This window comes from Antrostomus carolinensis, unplaced genomic scaffold (assembly GCF_000700745.2).
Source record: "Antrostomus carolinensis isolate BGI_N321 unplaced genomic scaffold, ASM70074v2 scaffold39333, whole genome shotgun sequence".
NCBI classification, from domain to species: domain Eukaryota; kingdom Metazoa; phylum Chordata; class Aves; order Caprimulgiformes; family Caprimulgidae; genus Antrostomus; species Antrostomus carolinensis.
In genome coordinates, this window is record NW_010303815.1 from 10,269 (window position 1) to 20,846 (window position 10,578).

General features: G+C 53.5%; 1 protein-coding gene across 1 annotated transcript in view; it reads left to right on the forward strand.

The window, feature by feature from the left end:
* Positions 1–10,501, forward strand: part of CDK18 (cyclin dependent kinase 18) — a gene marked incomplete at its 3' end in the record, with an annotated part of 11,805 nt that extends 1,304 nt beyond the window's left edge. The window contains exons 2-10 of the mRNA XM_010164237.1: positions 5,614–5,759; positions 6,111–6,236; positions 8,358–8,414; positions 8,629–8,743; positions 8,875–8,969; positions 9,076–9,138; positions 9,544–9,667; positions 9,749–9,869; positions 10,404–10,501. Of these exons, the coding sequence (XP_010162539.1) occupies positions 5,614–5,759; positions 6,111–6,236; positions 8,358–8,414; positions 8,629–8,743; positions 8,875–8,969; positions 9,076–9,138; positions 9,544–9,667; positions 9,749–9,869; positions 10,404–10,501 (945 nt within the window). The remainder of the gene's footprint in view (positions 1–5,613; positions 5,760–6,110; positions 6,237–8,357; positions 8,415–8,628; positions 8,744–8,874; positions 8,970–9,075; positions 9,139–9,543; positions 9,668–9,748; positions 9,870–10,403) is intronic.
* Between the last annotated feature and the right edge of the window lie 77 nt (positions 10,502–10,578).

Genomic DNA, 10,578 nt, shown 5'->3' on the forward strand with positions numbered 1-10,578 from the left:
TGCTTCCCCTCGCATGCACCTCCCCTCACACCCTAGCAAAGCAGTGAGGGCTATAATTAGACTTGAGCCCTTAATTAGATGTGTAGAAGCTGTGGGGATAAAATGGTGTAAGGCTAAGAAAGTCCTGGGCACTGACAGCTGCTGCTGCTGTTGCCTTCCTTGGGGGACCTCCGCTCTGGGATGTCTGAGCCTGGGCTCGTTATCTCCGCCGTGCAAACCGAGGCTTTGTCAGAGAGGCGATTTCCCTGTTCTTCTGCTTTAATGAAGCTTCAGTCACGGTTCTTCCTTTGCCCTTGAATGGCAAACGAGTGCAGGCAGCATCTGCCTGTCCCCCCTGGCTTTTGGTCTCGCTCCTGAGGTAGCCAGCAAAGAATAAGAGCAAAGTCAGAGCAAACTGAGCGTGGGGCCAGGACCAAAGACATTCCCGACCCCATGGGTAGAGGTTGGACTGATACTACACTGTGACATGGTACTATTAGGAGATCCTTCTGTGAAGACCCAGGAATCAGGGGCTCGGGGTCTGCCAGCACAAGCCCATGGGGTCTGGCTCCTCGTGTGCTGCCACAGGATGCCCTGGTGCCAGCCCCCTCTCATCAGTATGTCCCTCCCTGCCTGGATGCTGCACATCCTGGCCCCCTGCCACAGCTTTCCCTCCCTGGTGCCCCCTGCTCCCTGGTTCCCAGTTTGCACCCGAGCCCTCTCCCACACCGGACAGGCAAAACCCTCTGCCCGCACCATACCCACCACCCCGAGCCTGCTCCCTCCTGCCCAAGATCTCTTGATTAAGTTTCCCTTGGGGATTGTAAACAACCCTGAGAAGTCACCTCCACAACGCCCTTAATCTGGTCTCCTGCAGGCTGCGGCTGTTGTTTATGAAGAGCCCTGACAGCCACATTTGTCTGAGGCATCTCTTCAGTGCTTTAATAAACCCCTCCTGGCTGGGAGCTCTTTGCCCACAGCCCTGTGCCAAGGGGACTTGGCGGGGGCTCGGCAAGGGGAAAGTGGAGGCTCCAGTGCTGGGGGGCAGAGCTGGAGGGGATGTGAACCCCAGCACCCCGGGGTGAGGAGGCATTTGGGCTTGGTGTGGGAGGGAGTGGGATGCTTCAGATGTGGAGAGGGATGGTGGTGCTGGAGGGGATGAGAAGGGGGTTTGTGTGCAAGTGGCTCTTTTGTAGGGTTTTGTGGTGAGGTTTGGACCTCGTAGGAGCTGCCTGGTCTGGAGAGGGCTCTGACTTTAGGGAAGCAGCAGTTCTCTCTGAGGTGTTGGTCTCCTCCATTTTACAGATGGAGAAATCAAGATGCAGAGAGGCAAAATGACTTTGCTACAGTCATGCAGAAAACTGGTAGCAGAGCTGAGGCTAGAGCCATGGCACTCGTTGTGCTGCTTCTCTTCTCCATGAAACAGGGAAAGGCTTTGCTTCAGGTTTCACCTTCCTTGCTCAGGATCTCTGAACGTGTCCCTGGGGCTGACTCTGCTGTCTGCATGGCAGGCAGGCTTGCCTGCAGTGATCTTTCCCTCCGTGTGAGCGGATGACCCATGACAGTTCAGGCACTGTGATTACTTGCTCCAGAAAAAAGTGCTAATCACAGCAGAGATCAGCACATCATTTTTTCCTTTCACCACCTCACACAGCTCCTCAGGGAATTGCTTGCAGTTTTTATTTTCCCTCCAGCATCCGAAATCACAGGTTATCAGTATTCACAGGTCATGGCAGTCTGCAAATCCTACACTTTGGTGGCTGTGAGTGCCTCAGCCTGTCCTTGGGAGGAGGGTGATGCAGGGGCCAGAAGATCTTCTCATGAGATGATGCTCCAAGAGCATGTGCAGAGCTGCTCTGACTCTGGCAATGGGACAAGGCAAGGCCTTCTCATGGGTAGAAAACTGCCTCGTCTGTTGGTGGTGTGGTGGGAAGTGCCCGGCTCTGTCCTCTCCATCCCGTAATTCTCATGACCTCACCAACAGAAGCTGATAAAATGTGGCCTGAGAGAAGGAGAGCTGGCAAATGGAAAAGCAAACAGCTTTCCAGCCTGGACACATCCTGTCGCGGGCAATGTCACCTTGGTGGAGTCTGACAATGCGGAGAAGCAAAGGAGGTGCCTGTGGTCAGAGCCAAACTTGCTGACAGCCTACCTTGGGGCATCCAGTGCCCCTCCACCCCGCCGTGCATCCCTCCCCTGGGCAGCACAGCCTTTCCTCAGCCACAGCGGCTGCTCAGCTGCAGAGGCAGAGGTGGAAGGAAGCCCCTGGGTAAAGGAGAGCCCAGGCAATATCCAATATCCTTGATGAAGGCAAGCACCATCTCTACATCCTCAGAGATGGGGAACCTTCTCCATGGCTTCTCCAGCCTCACATTTAGGGGCTCTTTCCTTTCTTTCTGGGCTTCCCCACTCACACATTCCTCTCCATACTCCAGATTTTCAGGGGCATCAGGTCTTGGTGGCTCCCATTTGCTTTGATAAGAGCTGGTGGCATCCAACAATAGCTCATATCTATGTCAAGGTTTTGCCCCAAAACAGTTACTGCCTGGTTTGTCCTCCCGGGCCAAATAAGGTCTCAGTGTTCAGGCTGCAAAGCCTGTGTAACTCCCAGTTTGCAATGGCATAAATCAGAGCCCAGTCTGGCCTCCGGAGTGCAAGGCCACAAAGAATTGATGCTGAGGGGGAGGAAGGAGGATGAATAATCCAAAATATGAGTGCAGCCCTGGCTCTTGAGTGTAACAGAGCTTTGAGAGGAGAGTTCACACTTAGCAAAGTAATTAAAAGTTGTAAGTCAGGCAAGCAGTGAAGGATTCTGGCCCCTTTCCTTGGGAGATCAAAGCTTGTTTTGGCAGAGACAGCATTTAAATATATTTATAAAAAAAGGCAGGAGGCTCGTCAAAGGCAGCCGCCGTGTCTGCGGTCTCACTTTAATTTGCTTTGATATCCCATGCAGCCTCATTATTTGCAGAGTGTCGGGGCTCACAGTAATCCACATGAAATGCTGAGCAGAATCAAACAGACCCTCACGTTTGCACGCCCACAGCTTCACATCTCCTCCCGCAAGCACCTGGCAAAGTCCTGCAAACCCAGGAGCAACCCCAGCCCTGCGAGAGCATCTCTGTGGGTCTGGGTATCCCCAGGTGCTCTGGGCACCTCACAGTGACGCAGGATGGACTGGGCTGCACATCCCACCTGCCCTCTCTAACCCCAGGGCAGCCAAAACACCTTTCCCCTCAGCTCTGCAAGTCTTCTGGGTATTTTTATGTGCTTTTCCCATCCTGTGGTAGTTGACATCTTTTGTGAATCCCATGCCCCTTTGTATATGCTCGAATGCCCAGGTTGTCATCTTACCTTTGGCTTTACTTCTGATGCTCTTGTAGATGAGATTGATACTAACCTGCCTGGTGGGCTGCTGGTTCAGAGAGACAGTGCTGCTGGTTTACAGCTTTTGGGGACAGGCTGCATCTTTTACCAACACTTTGGGCTTGTTTACCTATGAGAACCAGCATGAATTCAGCCAGACTATCATTTAAAGTGGATTAGTTGAACTCTGCTCAGTCAGATTTTAAATGGCCTTTTTTTTTTTTTAAGATAATTTGCTTAGGAAGTAAGCAAGTTAAAAAGATTTGATTCAGTTTAATTGATCCATGTTAATTTTATACCTGTGGTTAATTCAGGGTAAGTTTCCTAGCTGTTCCTGCACAGACAGATGGTCAGAAAGGAACAGGGACCAGATCCCGCAGCGATCCTGGGAGAAGGGGTGACTTTGTGCCTCTTTCTTGCCTGTCTGCCCAAAAACTGCTGGCACAGTTTCAGATGCTCCCGAGCCCAGTGGCATGGGCTGAACCCATCCCTCAGGTGTGGGCTGTCTATTGAGGACACCCTGCATCCCTTAGCTCACAGGAACCCTGGTTCCCCAGTGACCATGGCACAAAATCACATCTTTTCCCAGGTCACTTGCCTGCCACCTCTCATCCATCAAACGAGCAAACTGCAGCCAGGTCCCAGCCCTGCTCACTACCCCGTGAAAGCCAGCCCTCCCTCTCCAGTCTTCAGCAATGAGATCATCGCTGGCTGCCTGCACACTGGGATCTGTGCGCTGAAATCTGCGTTAGGCGTAGCCGGGGATTGTCTCTGTGCAGTTCAGGGAAAGGGCTTGGTGAGGGGCAGGACTCGGGGGCTCAGACTGGGACGTGGCAGGGGAGTCCTCCCTGGGGAGTTTCCCTGCTGCAATGTTCCTCCTTGTTCTGGGGAAATCACTGCAGGGTGCCTGGAGGACACCAGTGCTTTATGGCAAGGCCCCTGGACCCTGGAGGTCTTGCTAACTTGGAGGGTGGATTTGTAGGTTAGATGAGAAGGGGGAGAGCTGTATGGCCGCTGGGAAGGGGACAAAATGGTCATCCCTGCTTGGTCCCACACCTTTTCAGAGGACAATGCATCCCTCTCTTGGGGAGGTGGTGCTTCTCCATCCCAGCACACCCAGTTAGCGCTGCCTCCTCCCTCCCAGTGCACCCAGTTAGCACTGCCTCCTTCTGAACAGCCCCTTGGAAACAGCATCCGTGTGAATTGGGATAATCCACTTCTTCAGGGTCCAGGCGACCTGTGTTGAACTCGTCAGGGTTTTGCTGTGCTGCTCTCTGAGTCTCTGCATGCCAGAATATTCCTACCAACCAGCTGTTAATTACAGAGTGAGGAGCTTTAAGTGCAAGCCTCAAACTGGAGACCAGAGGGAGCTCAATGGCTTATTTTGTTCTGAATTCTTGCTCCTTTCAGGGTTTCTTGGGTTTGATGAGGCTTCACACCTGGAGTCCCAAGAGAAGAGTTATTTCTCTGAGCTGCTTTTAGTTTTCAAGAGAGCTTTTGTGCTTCTCAGGACTGTGTGTCTGGCTGAGTGCAGCAGGTTGGGGCAGGACAGCCTGGAGTGTTTTGTTTTGCAGTAAGTGACTCTGCAGCCTTTAATCCCAAACACCTTCTTCTGAGAAATAGTCACATCCTTGGAGGAAAGTACCCTGGTGTCTGTTAGTTTTGGTGGTTCCTGAGGCAGATTAGGTACTCATGATTGTAAGCTCCCCAGAGGCAGGGTGCTCTGTTTTACTTCCGTACAGACCTAGCACAGAGGGATCCAGAGCCACCATCAGGCACCTAGATGTTGCTAAAGTGCAGATCGTGTTTAGTCTAACGTGACGTTAGTGAAGATAAGGCTGGGAAGTTAAGATGAATACTCACCAGTGCAAAACCCGTGGTGCTGCTACAGAGGGGAGAGCTGCTGGGCAATGCTGCCAGGGGGGCTGAGCACTGGATTGGGATGTGGGAGATCTGGGTGGCCTTGGGTATGAAGCAGTTTCCCTCTCAGCATCCCCCTGCCCATCTGTCAAGAGACATTCATTGCAGGGAGCTGCACGAGGGTGCTGAGCAGACCTGTGTGGGTGGTGATGCACCAGGAGGCTGGAGCAAAAAGCAGGTATTCCCTCTGCCTTCTGGATGTTGAGAAGGAAGAAGACTTGGCCATGGCCTTAGAGCATCTCTAGACCTCCCTGCCCTGCTCCCACTTTCTTTTCTCCAAATAAAATGCCTTGGGTGTTGGCACTTCTGCTGCTACTCCAGCAGCTCACTCTCCTTTCTCTTTGTCCTCAGACCTGGCTCAAGGGCACCTGCAGCTGGGACAGCTGGGCAGAGACTTCCGAGCAGACACCAGCCCCATCTCCCCCTCTGAGGTGGAAGGTCAGTCACCGATGGCCGTGCGCTACCGCAACAACAACCAGCGCCGCTTCTCCATGGAGGCAAGTACTGCTGCAGGCTGGAGCGGGCAGGAGGGATGTGACAAGTTCTGGTTGTCACCTCCCTGCTGGCTGGAAGGGCCGATGTTTGATTCATGAGGACCTGGCAGTCTCAGGCACACGCCCTGACGTCCTCTTGGATGCATTCAGCATGACTCCCGTGGTACCTGACAAAGCGTGCACATGCACCCACACACCTTTCCTTTTCCTTTGACAAGGGTCCCACAGATGCTGCCCCTATGGCTTTGCCATTAACACCAGCTCTGGTTAGAGAGCACTGTCCCTTGAACGCCTCTGCACAGTCCTTCTTTCATCAGATGCATTCATCACCTGCTCTTCTGGCCCTCTCCACAGGATGTCAGCAAGCGTCTCTCCCTGCCCATGGACATCCGCCTGCCCCCCGAGTTCTTGCAGAAGCTGCAGATGGAGAGCCCAGAGTTCCCCAAGCCCCTCAGCAGGATGTCCCGACGGGCTTCCCTGGTAAGTCTGACCACGCAGAGCGAGCAGTGCCAGGCACAACATCTCTCTTCATGTGTACAAATCCCAGCCAGCAGATGCACGTGCTGATTGCCACCCACCCACGCAGTCATGCCCTGCTCTGCAAGCTCCCTTGTACCCACTGTGTGGGATGGAGATACACACACACATCCCTGCCCATGCAAATCCCTTTCTGCACACTCCCAGCAGCACATATTCCCCCCACCATGCACATATCATAGAATCTCCTGGTTGGAAAAGACCTCTGAGATCATCGAGTCCAACCGTACCTGTCCACTTCATCTCTTCCCCGTGTCACTCCTACACATGCAGAGCTACGTACTGTCCTGTAAACCCCCAGGCCTGCACATTCCTTCACTCACCTCTGCACATACCTGACTTTCTTCTTGGCCTGGCTCCTTCCAAACTGGAGGTGGTGGAAAACCTCCTGAGGTTTAGCAAGTGCTGGAGCCTCTGCTAGTTGAAATGCAAATGCTGATAAATAATGAATTAGCCTTTGCATTAGTGTTGGCATTTCAGTTTCTTTACTGCAGAGCATCAGCATATGTAGGAGCAAAAACCTGGTGTTCTGTTTACAAATGTGGAAGCTCGTGTCCTGCTGCCCAGGACTGCTCAGTGCTCTACAGATACAACAGTGAGGTCTCAGTGGGCATCTTCAGATCTGGCATGCCTGTTCCGGGGGAGGCAGGAGAGAAGGAGAGCTTGCATTTACCTACCTGTGCTGTCTAATCAGTAAAATAGACACAGCCAGAGCAATGTTCCATTAATATTCATGGTCCCCTCCGTGATGTTCCTGCAGAATTCACAGTATGGTTCTGGGGGGTGTACAGCACCTCAGGTTGCTGCAGCCACTTCATTTCCCTGCTCAGGATCCATCTGTTCCCAGGGTACACAGAGGGTTTGGGGCAGCCAAAATGGAGTGAAAAATGCTACCTTCCCCTGGGATTTGATAGTCCAAATCCAGCCTGTGTGAGCAAGAAAGCAGCTTTCCTGCTGCGTGTTGTATCTTCTGAGAGCTTGGTGGTCTGCTCAGTGCCTGTGGCAAGGAACAAGCCTTCCCATGGGGCAAATCTGGTGAGCATGGGAGGCTGCAAGAACACCCCAGACCTGGCCATAGCGCAGGGGGCTCTTTCAGTGCCTCCCCCTGGGACCCATTCCCTGCAGAGCCCCGTGTCTTTCCCTGCTGATGGACAGCTGCCATCCAGCTCCATTGCTGATGGCGAGGGCCGTGGCATGAGCCCTGGGCTCAGGAGAGGGGACAGCACTGGTGGCCTTTAGCTGGGCTGAGTCAGAGCTGGCGGCTGGCCTGGGACTACATCGATGCAAATGTGTTTTGTGAGAGAATGACACCGGTTTATTAAGCTTAAGGAGCAATGGTTTGCCCTGGGTCCTGTTGTGCTGGGAACCATTCCCTGCCCTGGCACACAAATAATCCAAACTGACAGAGGAGGTGTCTGTCCCCACAGAAAACTGCAATTTCAGGGGTGCTGCGAGGAGTGACACCTAACTCTGTGGCCTTCACTGAGTACCTGAGAGCAGGTCTCAGCAATATATTAAAGAGTTACTGTTCCAAATGGCAAAATGTCCCTTTCACACTTGATTTGAACAGTGCACAGAGAAGTAAACAGAGTCCCAGTAAAGACCAGGACATAGGGAAGGACTCAAGAAAAGGGCTGGGCATCGGCAGCAGGATCCCACGAGGCTTCTCCAACACAAAGGGCATTGGCCTTTTGCAAATCACAGCTCCAGTTTGACTGGGCCACTGCTGGTGTTGTGTCAGGGTGGTGGGTGGGAGGAGAAGGGAACTGGAGGGGTGGCAGTGGGAAGGGGAAGTCGTGGGGTCTGCAGCCACCCTGGGGTATGGGGTGTGGGTGCCACCGTTTCCCTTTAGCAGCCAGTTGGGTGTGAACATTTTCTGATTGATTGGTCACCTTCACGGCTTCTCCAGGAAAATAATGGACTTTGTGTCTTGGATCAACTGGGCTGCTGCATGCAAACACCTGCCTCGATTGATCTGTCCCCAAAGCTGTTACTGCCCAGTGTCCTTGACCTTCCCCCCTGGTTGAGATCCCTCCCAGTGATGTTTTCCTTTCTCTCTTACAGTCAGATATTGGGTTTGGGAAGCTGGAAACCTATGTTAAACTGGACAAACTGGGAGAGGTGAGTAGACTATGAAACCCCTGTAAGGATTTAGAAGGGCAGACTGTAGCCCAATTTCTTCAATATCTAGCAATTTTTAGACCACATCTTTCTGTGGACTTCAGTTCTGACCCTGTAGTTCCAAATGATCCTTCCCCCAATGTTATGGAGTGTCTCAGTGTTGTGCCAGCCTCATAAATGGTCTGTGTGGCTTGTATTTTCTCTCCCCACCCAGGGCACCTACGCCACTGTCTTCAAGGGCCGCAGCAAGCTGACTGAAAACCTCGTTGCCCTGAAGGAAATCCGTCTGGAGCACGAGGAAGGGGCACCTTGCACGGCCATACGGGAAGGTGAGGGGCAGGAGGGGCATTTCCCCATCACAGCCCCCACGAGCAGTGCTGGGTCACAGGCAGATTTGGGACGGGTCTCACACAGAGACCCAGGTCCTGCTGCCCCAACCTGCCATCTCCTCTCCTTGCAGTGTCGCTGCTGAAGAACCTGAAACATGCCAACATCGTGACCCTGCACGATATCATCCACACAGAGCGTTCCCTCACCCTCGTCTTCGAGTACCTGGTGGGTCTGGGGGGGCTTTGTGTGGGAATGGGGGGATGGCTGCCTCTCTGCAGGTGGGTAGTGAGGGCTGAGGGAAGGAGAGGCTGACGTGTGCTTCCCATTGCAGGACAATGACCTCAAACAGTACCTCGATAACTGTGGGAACCTGATGAGCGTGCACAATGTGAAGGTAAGATGGTGCTGTCTGGGACCCTGTACCCCTGCCTCTCCCATCATGTGAGGAGCTCACCCTCAGTGCAGTCCGAGGTGTTGCAGGGCTGGGTGAGGCTGGATACACCATCTCTCTTCAGTTCAGTCTTCTTACCCTTCTTTGACTTTTTTCAGCCTGCTCTGATGCTCTACCAGCTTTTCTCCAGTCACTGCCACCCTAAATAAAATCACTGTGCATGCAGACTCTGTTCAGCTTGTTTTCTGGATTGCTGGTGATGGGCCTCAACACTTGTCTACAGTGCATCCCACCCCAGGCCAGCTTTGAGGGGTGTTTCCTGGCCATAAGTTTGGGAGCCCTTGAGACAGACACAGTTTTGGTGCCCGTGTCCCAGTGCTAAATGTCAGCCCCTTCTCCTCCCCACAGATCTTCATGTTCCAGCTGCTGCGTGGTCTGGCTTATTGTCATGGGAGAAAGATCCTGCACCGAGACCTCAAACCCCAGAACCTACTCATCAACGAGAGAGGAGAGCTCAAGCTGGCTGATTTTGGTAGGTGGACCTTTCTGGGGAAGATGCAGCATTGCCAGAAGGTGCATGCAGCTCCTTGATGCCCACTTGTTTTGTCCTCAGGACTAGCCAGAGCCAAGTCAGTCCCTACAAAAACTTATTCCAATGAAGTGGTCACGCTGTGGTACCGGCCCCCCGATGTCCTGCTGGGATCTACTGAATATTCCACTCCCATCGACATGTGGTGAGCCACAGCTCCAAACCAAGCTTCCTGGGGTCTCTGAGATGATGGGTCGGGCATTTCCATCCATCTGCCAGTGCAGCACCGTGCATGCCCACAGTGTTGGTTACACCAGAGGGTGGTGGGCTGGCAAAGCATGGGCTTTCCCAGAGGCCATGCTGTTTTCCATGACCCCTGGGGCTCAGGGTCTTTGGAGCACACTGTCCACATCAGGGGTGAATGGTTACCTGTAGCAGAAAAGGGACACAGCTCCTGGAGCTCATTTCCCTCTCCAGGAACCTCAGCCTTGGCTAAGGGGTGGTGGGGCATCCGCAGGGCTTCTCCCTCACTAATTCCAGAGCCTCTGCTGCTGCTCTAGGGGTGTTGGGTGCATCCACTACGAGATGGTCACTGGACGGCCCATGTTCCCGGGCTCCACGGTGAAAGAAGAGCTGCATTTGATCTTCAGGCTGCTGGGTGAGTCTTCTGCTGTCTCCCAGATCCCCACGCGAGGGCAGTGGCTGACTGCAGGAGCGGTGACAAAGCCCAGACTCCTAGGGGTGTTGGGTGCATCCACTACGAGATGGTCACTGGACGGCCCATGTTCCCGGGCTCCACGGTGAAAGAAGAGCTGCATTTGATCTTCAGGCTGCTGGGTGAGTCTTCTGCTGTCTCCCAGATCCCCACGCGAGGGCAGTGGCTGACTGCAGGAGCGGTGACAAAGCCCAGACTC